Genomic DNA, 20,268 nt, shown 5'->3' with positions numbered 1-20,268 from the left:
CTTTTTAACATGCAACATAGAAATATACTTTAAAAATATCTAGATCGTTCTCTACATGGTGTTTTCAAACTTGCTTTTTTCAGGAATACTATTGTAAGCCTATCATGTCTTTAAATGCACAGACAATTTCAATCATCAGAGAGGCCTGTGGGTGTCTATCCGAAAGCCCAATTTGGCATGCCCTGTGTGTCTCATTTTATTGGACCATCCTGCACTAACCCCTCTACCAGAATGATGTAAAGAACACAAGACTCTCTGTTTGAAAACATGCACAGCTTTTCTAGGCTTGAAAATTAAACCATAAAAAGTTTACTGGAAAAAAAAAAAACCTTTAAAAAGCTCCTTAAAAACTCACACCATAATTGCTCCCCACCAAGCGTGGGCACTTGCTAGCTGCAAGTTGTGGCACTGTGACAAATGTAGCAAAACTGAAAGCGGGCTATACTAAGAGAAAGAAAAAGTCTTCCACTGGCCATCTGTGAAAATAAGGCATGTGGCCATTAAATGCAGAGGCTGTAAATATACACAAACTCCATGAAGCAAATGGCAAAAAAGGACTAAACTTCAAGCTCAAACAAATCAAAATGTTTAATGCATAGTTACCACTGCTGGACGAAAACAGCTCTGATCTTTGCAGTCTGCAAACTCGGCATGTATTTCAATTAAATACCCCCAAAAAGAAAAGAAAGAAAAAAGAAAGAAATGAAAAGACACAGAAGAAAACCATCTGGAACAAAAGGCTATAGACAGCCCATACTCAATTTCTAGAAACAAACAGCCCCTTTAACTTGCACCAGCCTGTCGAGAATGTCGATTGGAATTATTGAAAGGCTGACATATAGAGTGATGGATGGGTGATGACATAATACCTATTCGCCTTTTTGTCATGGTCTTTGAAAACTGGCTGCTCTGTGCTGATAATATTCACTAAGGGGTTTTCCTCTCCCCTCCTGTCCCATAAGAAGTGTTCCCTAGCTAAGACACTCAGAATTAAGAAGGTTTTATGAATGAAAAACAAAAGAAAAGAAAACCTAAGGATCAAATGCCAACTTGCACATAAAAAGCTGGTCTAGATTTCCTAATAATCAGTTGCCTAGAAAGCAGTTCCCTATCCATTTTATATAAATTTTCAGAGTAGAGAGCCTCTAATTATAAAAAAAAGCAAGCATTCAACATCAGATTTTATGTATCTTTTAAAGTCATGGAATAATTAATATGCAAATGTAGAGATTAAAAAATAATACTTTTATAAAGAAATACTATTAATAATTTGTGTTACTGTAGTTTTTCCTAGACAAATTCCAACCAGCAGACTTAAAAGTTGGGGAGCTTTTTAAAAATCACACATGCGTGCTCACACACAACTTGGCGCCCCCCTCACCCCCCACCCCCAGGTAAAAAGCTCCTGCTTTGCCAGGGTGCTGTGATGATCTATCTCACTTCCTCGTGCAGGATTTACCTAACATGCCTTTCTCCTTCGTGATTTTTTTCCTCTAACCACTGAAATAGCTGGTTCTAATTTGACTTCTCTAATTCATTTTGACTAAAGGCAACATCTACAAAAGCCATCTATAAATCATTAATTAATTGTAGTATCTTCCACTGAACACAGACACATGAGTTCCTTCACAGTCACTTTTTCAAAGCGTAACCTGTAATTCACAATTCCTCACATGCCTTGTCCTTATCTAAGGGAAGGAGCATGTGTTAGATAATGCTGAACTAGATACACTGTGTCAGTTTCTGAAGAGTTAACACTGCTGGCCCCATCCATCAGATGGCCAGCGAAGCATCAGGAAAGAATGATGGATGTAAAATTATTACAGGCCTGCCATCCGATACACTTACTGCCATTTGTAACTAATGCTGGGACTGACACACTTTTTTTCATTATTAAACATCCACATTAAGTCAACATTGGCCACTGTCATTTCATGTTTGGCACTCCGTTACGTTAAAGGGAAAGAAAGAAGTTGACAATAGCAGAAAAAGAGGAGGTTGTAATGGAAGTTTCCAAGTGCCAGGGTTATAAAAATTAACCTCTGTTTACAAATTAGTCCATATGATATTTGGAAAGGCTTCTCATGAGTATGACTGACAAGTGAAAGAGAAACTGCCATTGTTATTGAATAAACAATGTTATTCAATAAACATTGAATAAACAAGGTATATTGAATAAACAAGGTTTATTGTTTAAAATATACCTTTTATTTGCTAAATTTTCACCTTATTCTATGGAAATTTGCAATGAATGTTCACAGAACCTCAGAAGGAAAAGTAAGGCATTTTGCCAGGTATTATTATTTGGAGTAATAGATGAATTCATAGCATGGGTAGGCATTTAGATTTCAAGTACACTGTAGGCGATTAATATTTGCTTGGTGGATAAATTCTCTACCTTAAAAAACAGATGCACACATCTGTAGGTTTATTTTTGTGAGTGGCATCAATTTTATATATGAAAGTAGGACCACAGTTGGCCTTAACATGTAGAAAGCATGTGTGAGAACACATATTCATTGGTTTAACCTGTCACCTAAGCAACGTTTTCATGTATGTGTGCGCACATGCTTATGTGCGACTTAATTCTTTACGGACCACAGACAAGGTATGAGGCCCTGGGGACATGTAATGGCACAAGAGCAAAAGTAGTTAGATGACCACAAATATAATATAATGAAAACAAACAGGTTTTATAAAGAAAATGTTTGAGAGCTTTGATATTTTTATAATGCAGCTGTGGCTTTCAATGGCCTTTTCTTAATAGCCATTCTGGTCCTTTTCTTCTCTGTCAACATACTCTTTGATCTTAAGATATCCCTTGCTCTCTAGGAGGATAAGGTCTCTAATTCTGTCCCAAAATTTCATTCCTGGTAAACTTAAGGCAAGTTCTCTTCCTTTGACCAGTAATTGTCTTAAAGGAATGCGTAGGACCCATTTCTACCCAAATGAGATGTTTGTGGAAGTCAGCTTCAGGGGTGCAGTGAAACATCTCTATGTGAATAACGTAAGAAACACTCCAATGTGAATGAAGGAGGGAGGAAAAACATCTCTATGCGAAAGAGGCCTGAAAAGAGCAAAGAGAAAACTCCTTCTCCTTCCTGAGCTGGCATGGTTGTAGGTAGAGCACCAGTTTATGACACTAAGGGAAAAACTAAGCGAATCACAGAGATTTCAACCCTGACATTGCTGAGCTGATAAACTAACACCATGAACTGCCCACTCCAGAACTTCATTATGTGTTAAAAATGAATCATTATTTGTTGAAGCTATTGTGTTTAGACTTCCTGATGCATGTAATGAAACACATGTCTACCAAATACCACAGCATAGGCATCATTCTCCCAGGTTAACTACATTGGGGGTGAGGGAAATAAGCAAGGAGATTTCTGGAAATTTCTGCACTATTTCAAGTGCATTGGGTTTCTATTATACTAGTACTGCCTAGTGGTATCAGGACAAAAACTGAGGACTTTATGATTCCCTCTTAACTATGGCTACCTTCAAACACAAGGTCAGAACCTGAGTATGCAGTTGATCATATGGTCAAGACTGTGCCAGGCGGGTGTTAATGAAGCAAAGCAGGTGGTTTTGACAAGCCAAATGTATGAGAGTCTTTCTGATTCTTTCTACCTGAGAAGATTTTTTATTCATCCATAACACTAATCTGTGAAGAGCTATGTGATAAAAGATAACATTATCCGAATATGCAATCAGGCTATAATTAACCTGAAATGACAATTATAAATAACACTGTGTCCCAGAGTTTCCAAGAAACCTGACATACACAGTTTTTGGGTATGTTGACACACTTCCAAGAAAAGTAAAAAATGAAAAATCTTTTAGAAGTCTTCAATTAAAATGTGTTTTAGTAAAAATGACTTTCATTATGTGTTTTGGTGCATATTACTAGAAAACATTTGTCCCTATCTTCACACCTCTAATTGTTTTTACTACCAATTACAGCTTTTCAGAATTACGACTCTCTACTTGGGACAACCATGTTGGTCATTTGAAATGTGGAGAAAAGTTTCTGTGTATAAGGTTTGCGTACTCAAGAAAACAGATCTGCACTGCAGATTCCAACTATCTGGGTCTCAGGTTGTGCTAATCACCTTTTGGACAGATGAGAGCGCCAGGCTGGATTTCTTCTCTTTTCCCCTTTCCTTTCTCCCAGATCCTTTCTTTTTTTCTTTTATCTCCCCGTCTCCTTACATCTCCCATACTTTCCGGGTTTTGGAAATTGGGAATATTGCTTTAGTGAGAGAAATGTCCTTTTGGGATTCAAATGGTATGATACAGTGCAGAAATTTACCATCTATTCTGTTTATGTCTTTCAAACAGAAGCAAAATTCCAAACCAACTACTCATCTACCTATGCTTTGGCCATGGATAAAGCCAGGCAAATATAAAAATCTATTAAAAAGGTAGGTATTAGGACATTAACAACGGGATGGCAAAGTGATGTCACTTTATGTGGAAGAATAGGCAGCCACCTTTGTCAACTCAGGTACAGAATTGATCTGATATACCAAAGAAAATGGGTGGGGCCTTTATTCACTTCCTATAAGTAGGCTCACAAACATAAAGGTGCCATGACTGACAGTCAAAATAATAATTTGATTTAAACCATATACGTCATAAAGGCAGAGAACATACTTTCCTGTTCAAGTACATAATACCACCCCCCATACACAGCAGGTATTAATTAAAGAACATAAATTTGACATTATCGCATTCCCAGGAGTTGCACATAGATCAATCATTAATATTGTAGAAATGACAAGCAAGCTAGTTCAATAGGAAAGGGCAAGCACAGTTAATACCTGCTTCTTGGGAGAGCTTCAAAAATCACACTTTCACTGTCAGGTACCAAGGAGTCATTCAGAATCGTCTGCTGAAAATATTTACTTACACCTTACAAAAGTTTGCCATGCTATTATAATAATGGAACTGTTTCACTTTCCTATTTTAAGATTTTCACTTAAAAAAAACATAAAAATACAAGACTGTTGCTGATGACATAACTCAGTCGCACTGAAAGGGCACGGTGAAGAGATCTGGGAAGGACAACATTCTTGGGACTGGAGATATCTTAATTGGCCAACAGATTTTGGCAGGTATTACTTCAAAAACAGATTTCTAAAAAGTTCTAATTCTACAAAAGAGAAAGGAACACTGAAGGCAGTAGCTTTCAACAAGAGGCAACTCTCACTCCTGCAGCGCAAATAGAGAAGGTGCTAATCAGAGAGATAAAGTATGCTTGGAACAAGTGGAACAAGAAGTGGAAATAAAGTTCCCTAACAATGGACAACTATGGAGTAAAGTGAATGCAGATGGCTCCACTCCTGTTACTTAATCAAAAGGCTGAGCAGAGTCACTGGAGCCGGCATAAAGTCATGTGTTAGAACAACAGCTGATCTGTATTAGGGAAGATTAACTCGCAGTGCCATGGTGGAGGGCCCAGGATTATTTTATGTACTTCCATTGCCTTACAAGCCGTCAGCACAATTATTGCCCTCCGATCTGAATGACTGATCTGTAACCACAGCTAAACAGCATGCTGCTTAGGGGCCTAGGAGCTTCATGAAGATGAATTTCCATACCATCAAAGTGCTTTTAATGGGCTCCCTGATCCAACCACAAGGCCTGTTTTGCAAGTATATAGAACTCAGGATGAAGGCTTCCTGTCCAAAAGGATTTGGTCGGTTGTCACTTGACAATTCCCAGCCAGCACAGGGGAGGAGAGGGGGGAGATAGGTAGAGTTGTCTCTGCTTTGGAGGATTAAAAAAAAAAAAAAGGGTACAGATGCTTGCTGAATGCAACCAACTGCTGTATCCACAGCTGAATTCAATGCGCTTAACAAATAACGGCAATTTAGCTATGCTTGCGAGGAATAGCTTGAGTCACTTCGCATTAGCATCTGGCTGAGTGTTAAACTCATTTCTACATGGGGAGCAGAGAAAAGGAATTTCTGTTCAAGCATCCTTTCAAGAATGTTTAAATATTTGAATATAAATTCCTTCATGCTTGCTATCATTCCTTCTTAGAGCTGTCACGTTGCTTTTCCCCCTTCCCTTCTGGTGCTTAGCTAGAAAAATTTTGTGCCCTTCTTGCTGCACCAATGTCGCTCTTGTTATGTTGTGTGACTGCAAGGGATGTGTACCTAACCATGCTTTGCTCTCCCCTCCAGGAACGGAGCAGAATTAAAATCATTTCCCCATCCTTTTGACCCATGTTTGGACCAGAGGAAAAGTACAGTTGTGACAGGATCACACATATATTTCACTTTCGCTATGCAGATTGTAAGCTTAGAGATTGCACATCAAATTCCATATAAAACCTGGGAAACCAGAAAGCTATCAAATTAACAATCTGCTCATTCTGGACAATACTGTTTGACTCACAAGCTTCCCATGACGGTTAACTTTCAAGTTGCTGCTAAGTAGCTGATCATTTTTTTTTCCTCTTATTTACCGTGTCTCTTTAGCTATAGAATTGTCAAAAGGAGACTCGGTAATATTTTAAAATTTCAATTCAAAATAAATCACATATTACCAACATAAGTACATCTCTCTGAGCATTCTATAATAACATAATATTTTTCTGAATAAAATACCATGCAGCTTAGACACAAGAATTTGAAATTAATGTATCTCAGATGAGTTCAGAAGTTTCACTGGGCTTAGGCATAACAACAATGTCCAAGTTTTAAAAAGCACATTTTGTTTTATAATACAGTCAGAATTTCTAACTGTGCGGTCATCTAAAACTTGACCGTGCTTTGCAGTGGAAACATATTATGACAAGCTCAGGATCCTAGTTACTTAGACTGTGAGCGTGGGTATCATCCAAGCTTATGCTGATTAAAGAAGATTCAGGATTTTCAAATCCAGCTCATCCCCAAATACAAGTTAAGCATCTCTGTAGAGCAAAACTTTCACTCAGACTCAAATATTTCAAATGCCATTCCATTTTAATGCAAACAGATGGCAGACAGGGGGATATTAATTGTCAATAAAGTTTGGACATGGATAGAAGAGAATTATAACTCTTCTCATTTGCAGATGGTTTTGATTAGGATGGGCATGGAGATTTTTCTGTATTGACAGAGCGGGGGGAAAAGGAGGGAGAGGCATCATTCTGAGGATGGTGAGGTGAGAAAACAAAGGAGAAAAGCTTTCAGGCAACGGAAGTAGTTTTGGAAAGTCAGATCTTTTATGAACTAACCTTTTCTGTCCGGCAGTTATTGAGACCTAGACTGTTCACAACAGCCACCTTCCCATCAAGCACCTGTTGCTCCCGCCGAAGCTGCTCCTTCATCTGCCGAGCTTCTTGGATTGCCTTGGTGACAGCATCATGGTCATTTAAATAACCTGAAGGTGTGACAGAACAAAGGCTATGTTTTGTATAAAGGCATGGAGAGCTTAACCTTTAACCATAAAAACCACGTCCTTTTTGCGTAATGGCTAGTGTCTGGCACATAATAATTTTTTAGTGTCATCTGTCTACGACGAATGAACGAATGAGTAATTGATAATGACTGATTCACACAGTCATACGTGAACATGCTGCCAAGTACCTGTAATGCATACACAGTATTTAAGTGAAATATAGTTTTTTCTACATGCTTGGAAAGTTCACAATATAATTTTTAAGTAAACTTTCAGTTATCTGAATGTTTTGTAGTGCCCAAATAAAACCTATCTTTGATACTTGTTTTCATGTAAGGATCATACTGCAGGATATGGGTATTGATGATTATCACTCTAATTACCGACATTCTCACAGTGTTAGAAAGGTCAGTTTAGAGTTTGTACATAGCACTATTAGCTGTGTTATGTACAGAAGGAATAAATCATTATTAACTAAGTGAAAGGAGATCATCCCCTCACCGCCCCCCCCCCCACCATTGATGGTGAAATAAACCACAGGTGGCAGTGATTTGCTATGGATACAAACTTGTAAGAGGCTAAATTTCAAGCATGGAATGTAACCAAATACCTGTGAATTGTACGATCAGAAATTGTGGCTACTGAAAACTACACTCACATTTAATTCACACTTTTCATAAGATGGTCAAATGACCAACTTGTCTATAGCTCCATAATCCAAAATTAGTTAAAAGAAAAAAAAAAAACAAAAACAAAGAAAAGAAAAATTGCCAAAATAATTTCTTTTAAAGAAGAGGTTTGAGGAGCAAAACTAATTTTTACCTTAATGTTCACACTGGTCACTTATTTATTTGATGCACATTATTATGATAATCTGCATGACTTTAGGGTAGAATACCGATGGGAAAACACTGTTTTGTAAATATTGAAAGGGAAGCTAATATATCATCTTTCACTCTCCCTATCTTTTAACTAGGGCATAAAATGGCATAAACTGAATCTATAATATGAAATTGCCCAGAAAAGGGACTTGTTTGTGACATGAGGCTAAATCTAACCAGATCCATTGGTGAATTGTGACAGATGGAGGGACTGTGAGACAGAAGGCAGGCACTAATCACACATAAAATGACCGGCTTGCCTCAACATGTTCCATGGATTCCAGCAAACTTTACACCCTAATCCATTTTTAGAACAAAAAACATCTGGGCCATAAATCCTCTAATCTGCCAAAACACGCTATTAAATCCCATGATTTGTTGAAAAACACTAAGATTAAAGAAAGGAAATATAAAATGGCTAACTGCCGTGTTAGGAAAGTGTTATTAATACTCTTTCTTTGTCTCAATTATGAATGTTCTGGTACTAAAGAGCCTTGTCTAATCATGTCAGATTACACATCCTCATCGTATTGCTAGACTCTTCTATCTGATCTGCTGATTGCCAAAAAACATAGAATACTTTCTTGCTGCTTAAACATTCTATTGAAGAAGCTGATGTCAGATTAGTGCAGTGCTTCAGTGCAGGAAGGTTTCTAAATGATCCGTGCTTTCCCCCCACCCCCATGCTATGCACAGACTAGACCTCATCCTCTGATCTCCTTGAGGCAAAAAGATAAGTTAGTTCCAGTGTAGGCGACAGAAAGGGGAGCCTTGAAAGCTACTATATGTTTTGCTTTTCAGAGCTAAATTCATTGGAACTTATTCAAAGAACAAAACCTCATTGCTCATTATAAATGCTCAAAATACAAAACCTCATTGCTCAATATAAATTACAAATAAACACATTATAAATTGTAAACAACAATTTAGACCCAGGTCAAGCCTTTAGGGTTAGTGTTTACTTTAAATTATGGTTGTTTTTAACCTTATATTATCCTCAACATCCTGTCTTGGTTCTCTTGAACAACTTTCTTAATATATTATTCTTGAACTTATTCTGTTCATGAACACTACTACTCTAGAAAGAAATACGGCTCTTAGATGACAGTGGTGGTCTCAGTATATGTTCATTTGGTGAAAGATCTGAAGATGATCAGCCTGATTTTCCTATCCTCTAACCCCTGTTTATGTACAACCTGGCATCATGCAGTCTATTTAGCTTCTCCAGAGCACAAGTACATTTTGAAATTGTTTGGCACATGGCGTTGAATAAAAGTATGAATTCTTTATGTTTTTTGGGTGCTGCCAAGATAACGTTGTGCAGAAAAAATGATTAATATAGATGCAAAAGGGATGCAAATTATATGGAGGTGAATAACTGACACACATATGTTCCGTAATGTCTATTTCCAGTTTGAGGTGTGTATTCCTATGCAGGTGGAAATGGGCATCCACTTTAAAAGAAACATTCCTGCTTTTAGAGACTTTGGAGTATTACCTAAAATGCTATATGAAATCTAACATTTGTATCTGCTGTGTTAAATCTTAAAGGCATTTTATACATCACAGAGTTGAATCATAGCAGGGTCGCTTGCTGCTTCTTTACATTCTGTTCTCGTCACAGTCACCAAATTATCAATCTTGCCGATTCCCTCTCTCTTGGCAAATGGCCTCCCCTCTGATTTTGGAAACACCAGTATAAGGGCTGAGCTCTCACCTTCCTGCCCCACCCATACCGTGACTCCTACCCATGCTCGCTTCAAATCTGTCTCCCTTTCTGCCCACTGCCTCCTCCTGCTTCAGTGAAAATGTTGCCTCTACCTTCATTCAAGGCAAACCCCCGAAGCTCGTGTTCTAGATTTCTATACTTCACCATTGGTCATTCTCTTTCACATTTCTGTCACCTGTATCTGAACTTCTCCACCGTCTCTAACCACTTCAACTTGTAAGTACTTCATTTTCTCCACCTGAGACAAAGCAAATAAAGTCTCTCTCAATTTTGTGCTGCCTTCTATTTCCAACTCTCTCTCTCTCTTTACCTTCTAAGATTCTTACCACACTCCCCATTCCTTCCTCACTCTTCCATTTCTGCTACAATCTTGTTTCAGCTTCCTTGCTTTTTTAAACAGCCAAATCCAAGGGACATTAGCCATGCCTTGCAGAATGACAGCACTGACGATCCCCTCATTCTAGAAAGTCCTTTCTTCCTTGTTTCTTATCACAGCGCAGGATCCCCTTTCCTCTCTGACTTCTCCATCTTCATATCCTTGCCTGGGATCTGTTCTTCATCTCTCCTTTGATTTGGTCCAAGGTTACAATTTTCAGAAAAAGTTTGCATTTTGGAGTTGGATAAGCCTGAACGGAAATCCTAACTTTGCCACTTACAAGCTATATAAATTGTACATGCTGTTTTACCCTTTTCAGTCTCAATTATGTTATTGGTTAAATGGAGATAACACCTAGAGACTAGATAATATAAATTTGTGAAGAGTAAATGAGTTAATACAGTCTTGCATAATGGTCCATGAGAGTTACTCACTGTCAGTTTATTTACAAAATGGCATAGTGAAATGGGCAGGATTTGGGCATTGGATTCAGAAGTATCTGGGTTTGGAAAGTGTGACATTTGCCAAATAGAACACTTGATGTCATTGGATTTCCATTTCCATTAACTGTAAGATGAAGGTAAGATTGATGGGAGAATTAAATGAAATTACACATTTTGTGAAGGAGTAGATAACATTTGGTACCTGAGGAGGCAGTAAAAAATGTTAATTCCTGTCTTTTTCTTTTCTCTTGCATTTTCTCTATATGCTCACCCTCAGCAGTCTTATTGTATGACATTGACAATAATGATAAAATCTGTGAAGGGATATCATTTCTTGTTGGTCCAGAGTTTCAAGGAAAAGGGGTCATGCCATCAGAGTCCAAAATGCCCCAAATGATCACTTGATACATTTTATTTTGCCTTAATTATATATTTAGGCACCAACTTCATCGTAAGATAGGATCAGAAGGAGGGTATGTACTTAGGAGAGGTTTGGTGAGCCTCAATCTTAGGAGGGAAGTGGGAAAGTAAAGGTCAACATGACTTCCAGTTAATACTCAAATGAGATTTGGGAAATGTAGGTTAGGGATCATTAATGTAAAACGTTTGTGAGATCCTGTAACCTTATTAAATTCACCAGTTTGGTTTTTTATGCCTTGGTGTTTCTTCTTAATCACTACCAACAAAATTCTCAAAATTAAAAACGCCCCTTTTATATATTTTCAGAGGCAGAAAAAAAATGGGGAGGCCTGGAAATAACCTGTGTTATTTCATGTAATTCTTCCATCAACCTTACATTTGTTCCATTACAAAAATGGTAAATGGTATAATATGACATCTATTTAAAGTTTATATTTTTAAAGTGGTTTATTGTTATTAAATTCCATGGTCAGCTTCACTTAGGAAACACATGAACAATCTTAGGATAAAATCAAAACAGAAAGAGTATGGGCTGCTCCACAAGGAAAGAAGCTGTTGAAAGGTAGAAGGAAAAACAGAAAACCACTTGTAACAGGTTGAATTGTGTTTCTCCAAAAAGGTATGTCTGTGTCCTAACCCTGGTGTTTGTAAACATGACCTCATTTGGAAATAGAGTCTTTGCAGATGTACTTATATTGAGGATCTTGAAATGAGATCACCCTGGATGTCAGGTGGGTCTTAAAGGAGAGAGATCTGATACTGAGACAACGGGGAGAAGGCCATATGAATATGGAGGCAGAGTCTGGAATTATGCACCTATAAGCCAAGAACACCAAGGACTACCAGAAGCTACAAGGAACTAGGAACACAAGGCTCTCCCTGAGAGCCTGCAGCAGGAACTAACCCTGCTGACACCACTTTGGATTTTTAGCCTCCACATAGTGAAAGAATAGATTTCCAGTTTAAGCGACCCGGTTTATGGTAACTTGTTGTGGCAGCCTTTGAAACCAAATACCACAATTGGTCTGAATGCACTCTAAAAGTCAAGGGTGATCCCAAGTACTATAAAATATCTGCTACCTACCTCAAATCCTTCCTGATTTTTAAATACACATACCAAGCTTAAATACACATACACATATGTTTAAATACACATACCAAGCTTCTCTACTTGTCTGTCTCATGAGGATCTGAAAAGCAGCATAGAATTCATTGTCTTCCCACTGCCTCAGCCTGTTTTTTTCTACATTCTTTATCCCTTTCCAGTGGCCCATTCAGTCACCTGAGGGATCTCCTTTACCCCATATATATAACAGGCAACCAAGCTGTGACAGTCATGCCTCCTCCTCAGCTCTCAAATGTGTGTCTTCTCCATCATGATGGTCACGGCTTTCACTAAAGGCACCTCATCTCTCACCTGGGCTAATGCCTTAAACTGTTAACTGGTTTCCCTATCTTCGGGCTTACACTCCTTGAATCTATCTTCTTTATCTGCTTCCAGATAAAGCATTTCAAAATATCCTCCCAAAGGAATCTGGATCATGTCACTTTACGTGATTAAAAACCCATCTCTTGGTACCTTGGTGCTTAAAGGAGCATTTCATAAGATGATGAGATGTAATATTCTGTGAAAAAATAATTCCATGTTCAAATAAGTGTGGGAAATACTAAATTAAAGTGAAAAAAGGTTTCTTCATTGCACAAATTCCCAAGATCGTGATAATGTTAATGTGCGCTGTGAATCTTCCAGAGATAACAAAAGTATGCAGCTTTTCCCAAATACACTGGAACAAGACACCCTGTAATGTTCCCCCCAAAATGTCATTCTGGGATAAATTCCAAACACTTTACAATGGCCTAAAAGTCTCCTCATGATATCAATTCTGCTTATCTTTCCTGCGTCACTTCCTGCTGGTCTCTCTTGAGTTCTGTGTTTAAGCAGCACAGGACTATTTCCTCTTCCAAGCACTGGCCTCTGTCTCCCAAGCGTTTCTCTTTTGCTGAAATACTCTGTCTTTTTGGTGTGTTTGGGACTTTATTCAGATGTCGCCCCTTCTGTAATGACTTTCCTGATATACCCCAGGCATGCTCCTTGTCAACATTAGAACTTCTCATCTATATGCTCTTTCAAAACCGTATATATGCTTTTACAGTCACATTGCCTTCCATTTGTCTAAGTTTGTCTTTCACACCAGTCTATGAACTACTTGAGGGCATTTTTAAATTTTCAGTCTTTTATTCCTTTGGCCTGTGGCAGGGTCTATTGAAGGAATAAATGCATATTTCTAAGTTGAAAGTATCTGCCTTTGCAATTCCAGGGTGATTATTTATGTCATCACATCAATGGAAGCCTGTACCACATGACACATATTTATTAAATTCATGGATTTAACAGATGCTATGAAGGCAATACAAAATCTTATTTACTACATATTTACTTTACATAGGGCTTTTCAGCTGTAAGTAAAAGCAAGGCACATGTGTTTCAAGTTATTTTTAACAAATACTAATTTTTTTCTCAATTGTTGAGGTCACTTATCATCATCAAACTTTTGGCACCCTGATATGTAGCCATTTCTTCATCTGTGAAAACTCACAAGAATTAATTAGATTATAAATGTGAAAGCAATTTGTAAATTGTAAAGTGTTATGCAAATGTTAATTGCCAGATGTTGAATAATACCCTCAACTTCCTAAAAATCCAATGGCTTTCAATTAAACTATTATAATATTTTTGTTTAATAACCTACCCTCATAGCAGTTTTTCTCATTAAAATTGTAAACTACTGAAATTTCAAGGTAATGTCCTCCTTCGAACTTGAAAACATTTCTCTTCATCTTATTGACTCAATGTGAGTCTACTACTTTTGCTCAGTGAAGTTTTACTTTTCAAGTGTTAATGCCTCTGAGGAATAAAGGGTAAGACTAAAACATCCTAATATCTTCCAAAGACTTAAAGAACAAGACTGTAGGCATCTAAAGCCTCTCAGACTTCCATCTGCTCATCATCCTGCCAATCATATCACATAGAGAAGATATTTGATTTCCATTTATTGGATGAGAGGACAGAGAAAGGAGTGAGAAGAGCATCTAATGCGGAAAGGCTATCCATAGGCTGAAAAGAGAGCAAGCCAGCCAGAGACCATGATCCTATGGCCCTGACCTCCACTGGCTGTGAGTTTGGGCACATTACTTGGTCTTCATGTACAGTTGTTTCCTTGAAATTAAAATGGAAGAAATAAACACAGGGTCACAGAACTGTCTACACTGTGACAGGAACTCACTTAGAATTCCTGGGTAAGCACTTAGCCTCCATAAGCGCTGGTTCTTTATCTGTAAAATAACAAGTTTTGACTAGATGATATGGATATCTGCTCTATCTATTTAAGGGTCTATAATTCTAAAATCAGCATAAGTGAGAAATAGATTAAAATGCCTTGAAAAATGTTAGAAGTATTATACATATGTACAACATAGGTGAAAAAGGCCAATAGAAGAAAGATAATATTTGGTCACAAGATTCTAAACTTATCCATCATTCCTCTGACCTATTCATACCTTTTAAGGATCCCCTTTCTTTTGGAGCAACCTATCCTTCGTGTACCATACCAAAGGTGTTCTTACAGAGTACACTATAAGATTGGTTTCCAACCTCAAAAACTCACTTTCTCTATTTGAAGCTAATAGATACATAGCAAAGAGCCCATGTCATTAACGGTAACTTAAGTTACTTTTAGTTCACAGTTTTCCTTGGTTTATTAATGGCATCATACATTAATTCTTCTTTCAGGGGTGACCTTTACAACACTGTTAATGCTCACAGCTTTTATCCAATGACATTATTACTCATTACAGTTCAGCTTTCAACATCTGCATTTGCTGAAAAGAGAAAAGTAAATCGCAGTGGCCTCAAATTCTTGGAAAATATGAGAGATGTGTACGTGGTGAAAGGATTTTTAAGGGAAAAAAAGTAAGAGAAGTTTTAGTAGTGGAGAAAGTCAAATGATAAATGTCATTGAATACATTCTTGCCTTTTTTTGGTCACACTTAATCCCTGGAATGCTGAAGTAAAAAAAAAATTCCTTACATGATAAAAATGCAAATCTATTAGTTATTTTGTTAGTTAAATATTCTACTTCTAGCAACATTACAAAAGTAGATCATAGACCAGCGTTGTGATATTTACAAGCATCGTGTCTATTATGGAAGTGAATCATTCCTGCCAAATAAAATATTTTTTCTCTTACATACTTAGGACATGAAAGCAAACCTTATCTTGGAGTCCATTTAAGATGTTGAGCAGAGTAACTGAGTTAAACCATAACAGAATGGTTCATAATGATAAAAAGCACATGTGAACCCCAAACCTTTTTTAAACTCTCAAAATTAAAGTTTTCATAGTTTCTCTTGTCACTGCTGCCCCACTGCCCCAGACTGGCTTCCTCTTGGCAAATAATCAGGAATTCTGCTTTGTGGAAATTGAAGCATTTGAAATGTATTCCTTCAGCCTTCTTTCTGTCCATCCCACAACTTCTCTGTAACTTTCCCTTTTTTCCTTCGTTTCGTTCAGTCTCAGATAAAGGAAGGGCTTTGCTCCTTTCCAAGGTTAATCCTTTCTCATGATCTCTTCCATCATCATCCGTGTTCTCTTTCATATCTTTATCTCTCTCTGACTCTTCTTCCCCTTGACTTTATATATATATTGTCATATATATATATGAACGACTGTCCCATTTTAAAACCTGTCTCTACTCATTCTTCTTAAAATATTCACTTCTCAATGCCAAGCTTACAAAAAGACTGGTCTATATATCAACTGCATTTTCTTTCCTCATTGTCTTTCAAATCATTGTAATTGAAATTCTCCTAAGGCATTCTCCAAAAGCTTCTCCATTAGAAGTTTACCTCTCCATGAGCTCTAGCTAAATCATAGGGCTTTTCTTTTTCATGTGTTTTTTTTAACTTTTCTGCCAAATGGGTGACCATTAAATACCCCTCCTTTCTGAAACTTTCATTTTTCCTAGGCTAGCATTTTCCTATCTTTATTCTTATTCTAAGACATTCACTTGCTCTTTATCAGTTTTCCCCCTAAAGAAGAATGATGGTTTTACAATGTGTCCAACAATACTTTGATATTGCTTCCTTCAGAGCTGGACCTTAATACCGTTTCCCTTGAGTTGGGCTGCATTTGTGATTCTCCTATAGTGAAAAGAATAAAATAGACTGGACGGTGTGTGACTTTCAAGACTAGGTTTATAAAAGGCACTATGGCTTTCTCTTTGCTCTCCATCACCCACACTGGGGAAAGTTGGTTTCCATGCGATGAGCAGCCCTTTGAAAAGACTCAACAAGGTAGAGAACGTACCTACCAGCTAACAACCATGTGAGTCAGACATCTTGACAAAGGAGCATCTATCCCTAGTAAAGCCCATATAGATGATTGCCGCCCTGCCTAACATCTTGACTGCAACCATGAGGCCTTAACCCAGAACCACTGAGCTAAGTTGCTTCCAAATTCTGACCCCTAGAACCTGTGAGATAATGCATGTTGGTTATGTTAAGCTGCTGAGTTTTGGGTTAATTTGGTATTCAGTAATAGATAACTAATACAGTAGGTGATACCTAGGATTCTTTAGCCCATTTCTCTTTTTACTATATACACTCTTTGTTGGTGAACAACTTCTTTTCAAATTAGTGCTTTCATTTTATTTTGTTATTTTAATCCCAGTATAGCTATAATACATTAGTTTCAATACAGTAATTTAATAATTCTGTGCTTGGTTTCAATATAATGATTTAGTAACTCTATACATTACGCTGTGCTCGTTGTCATAAGTGTACTCTTAATCCCCTTATACCATATATAATTCTACATCTAAAATGCTAGCACCACTTCACATATCAGAAATATTTATAGTTTCCTCCTGAATATGTATACCTAAATGGCTCCTTGTCTTTTAACACTTAGGAAATTTTTATATTTATATCTTCCCCTTCATCAGCTTCCACTCTAGTCTTCTCTTTCATGGTTAAGGGAGGTATTATCATTCTTACTTTATGAATTAAAAATCCTAGACTCCTCTGTCTTCAACCTGAACCTCACCAGGTACTTTCTATTAAGGGTAAGTTATATCAATTCTTCTTTACTAATATCTCCTCAATCTATTCTCTCCTTTGTTTTATCATTGCTTATTTTTATTTCATGGAACTAACTAACTCTTGTCCCGCACTAAAGCAATGGGTTCCCTGATTCCAGTCTCTTCCTGATGCCAATACTCTTCTTTCTTAAAGTTCTGATCAGATTGCTGTCTGGAGAAAAAGTCAAATTTCTTAGGATAGCATTCAGTCAGATTCCATCTGCTCTTTTCGGTTTTAGCCCTGATCACTTTCCACTACACACTCATTCCATACTCTCGCCAAATCAGTGCATTTCTCAAAAATATGCTATTTTACTCTGGGTTTTCTCTTAAAAGCTAAAATGTCTACAGATATCTCTCTTCCTCAAGACTCCACTTGAATTAGGCTATTCCCAACTTAGCCTTCCTTGATCCTTCCCAGATAGAATCCAATACTCCTCATTGATTACAAAGTTGTATCTATGTTCTCAAATAGCACTCTCTATGGTTATGACATGGATGACTTTTCCCTTAATTAAACCCTAAGCTCCTCTGGGGCGCCTGGGTGGCTCAATCAGTTGAACGTCTGACTTCGGCTCAGGTCATGATCTCATGGTCTGTGAGTTCAAGGTCCGTGTTGGGCTCTGTGCTGACAGCTCAGAGCCTGGAGCCTGCTTCGGATTCTGTGTCTCCCTCTTGCTCTCTGCCCCTCCCCCACTCATGCTCTGTGTTTCTCTCTCTCAAAAATAAATATTAAAATAAATAAGTAAAATAAAATTTAAAAACCCTGAGCTCCTCGAAGGCTTGTCTGTACTACTCTCCTTATAACTGTATGCAAATGATAAACATCAATAAATGTGGATTGAAGTAAGTATATACAGTCTAATTTATGTGTTACTATAGTAAAAATTATTGGAATTTTTAAAGTCAGCTTATAGAAGCAGTTTTTAGTATTTACTTATTACTCTACCAAAATGCCAATTATGGAGAAATGAAGCTCTCTACTTTTTATAATACTTTGGTATGTTCAAATAATACTCAAGCAGTATGGAAATGAACAAACGTCATATCCTGATGGGTGACTGCTGATCTAAGTGGAATGTATTTCATCATTATGTACAGTTTGTACACATCACAAAAAAAATGGAAACATATTTCAGTGATGGAAAAGGCAAGTCACCTAACAACAACATTCTGGAAACATTGCTTTCTGTGATTAAGTCACTTAGGCCTCTTTTTTTTTTTTTTTAAAGCTTAAGAACATCTGTTACATCAACAAACATAACCAGTTCCATTAGCTTTTCAGGGGGACATTGTAACTTGGACTTCAGTTATAAATTTCATTTGCATGTTTAAAACAGACCTATGAGGTTCATCAAATGGAAACTCTCCTATGGAACTAAAACCATGCACAGGGTATGCGTGATTCGCCATTAAAAGATGATTTCATTCAATTGCCATAAACAGAAAATCAGCAAGAACAAAAGAAACGGAACTTACCTATTGTGCTAACTCTGGCTGAAGGACTAGCTAATGCTGCTGGGACAGAGGCTTTGAGGGGGCCTGCCCCACTGTTTATTCTCAGAGCTGGCATATGGGGAGAGGTGGGTGATGTGGGTGATTTGCCATCAGAGGTCTTGGGTTTAGCTGATAGGTTCAGTGGCTGTGCCACTTCATCCTGCAATGATCATTAGAACATGAGCTGTGATAAGGAAAGGCTGATCAAAAAATGCCTAGAAAAACACAGGTATACAGCCTGTCATTTCCCATCCAATTACTCTACCAATTAGTGATCTTAACATTCAACCTGAACATCACAGTGTTTGGTTAGCTGTCAACAATGTCACTTCCAACTACATATTATGAAAAACCTTTCGTATAAAGTACAAATTTATACAAATTTATACTTTCTTGAGAAAGTACACAGGTACTCAACTATCCAGAAAGTATATAACTGATGTCACCTGTAAGAAATACTCTTAAAAAGCTATTCCTTGTACTATTCATTTTTATTGAGAGACCATGCATAATTCATGTACAATTATGATGTAGATAAGCTTTCCTCAACCTCCGAAGAACAGGGGTTGAGTCCCAAGCACCCTTATAGCTTGGTGCTTCGGCAGAGATCCTGGAACATCCATGATGGAGGAGTTAAATGGTATGTAGTCTGATCAGAACTACTCTCCAAATTGAATACAAAAAAGAAAGAAACTTTCTAACTTTCTTAGAAAATAATCTTTTCTCCTAGTTTTCACAGAAACAGTTTGGATTTGATCTAAAAGTGAAATTAAACATAACTAACATTATACCAATATGTACTATTTATTCATATGCAACACTGTTCTAACCACTTTACGTTTTTAAATTAGATTTGTTGTCCAGATTTTCTTTGCAACGTATACCACAATCAATACATTGTGGTATGGGGACCTTTATGTGGTTAATTCAGCATATATGGTGATTTCCAGTTGTTCACTACTTGAATAGGTCAAGTTTACATAGTTTACATTCTATTTTATACCTTTCTATATTAGTCCTTGTGTAATTTCATACATAAAATTTATGTATACAATTATCATTAAAATTTCTACCACATCATTCACAAGAATCAGATGATATTACATCACTTTTCTGATCACAGACTGAAAAATTTATTCCTTTTTGTGCTCTAAAATTAAAACATCATGTTATATGTTTATATTTTATTGATAACCATATCTACAATGTTACATTTTTCTTGTAGAATAAAAATTTAGCTTCTACTTAGCTACTGTTCTACCTTCATGAGTTAAGAAAATAAATATCTATTTTTCTTAGAATCAAATGGTGCCATTTTATGGCATGAAAATAAATATTACTGTGTACAAAATCATATGTATATATGTATACATATATATATATACACCAA

The 20,268-nt window shown here is 37.1% G+C and overlaps 1 protein-coding gene across 33 annotated transcripts in view; it reads right to left on the bottom strand.

Annotated features, from left to right (window-relative positions):
- The window catches only part of SOX5 (SRY-box transcription factor 5), a 1,024,889-nt gene that overhangs the window by 25,836 nt on the left and 978,785 nt on the right, over positions 1–20,268 (bottom strand). For all 33 annotated transcript variants that reach the window (XM_086713854.1, XM_086713857.1, XM_086713848.1 and 30 more), the window contains 2 exons: positions 18,861–19,038; positions 7,232–7,377 (listed from right to left, as the gene is read on the bottom strand). In XM_086713854.1, coding sequence (XP_086569980.1) covers positions 7,232–7,377; positions 18,861–19,038 — 324 coding nt within the window. The remainder of the gene's footprint in view (positions 1–7,231; positions 7,378–18,860; positions 19,039–20,268) is intronic.

This window comes from Puma concolor, chromosome B4, assembly GCF_028749965.1.
Source record: "Puma concolor isolate L17-30 chromosome B4, mPumCon1.1.hap2, whole genome shotgun sequence".
In the NCBI taxonomy this organism is placed as follows: domain Eukaryota; kingdom Metazoa; phylum Chordata; class Mammalia; order Carnivora; family Felidae; genus Puma; species Puma concolor.
This window is presented reverse-complemented; position numbering and strand designations above follow the sequence as displayed.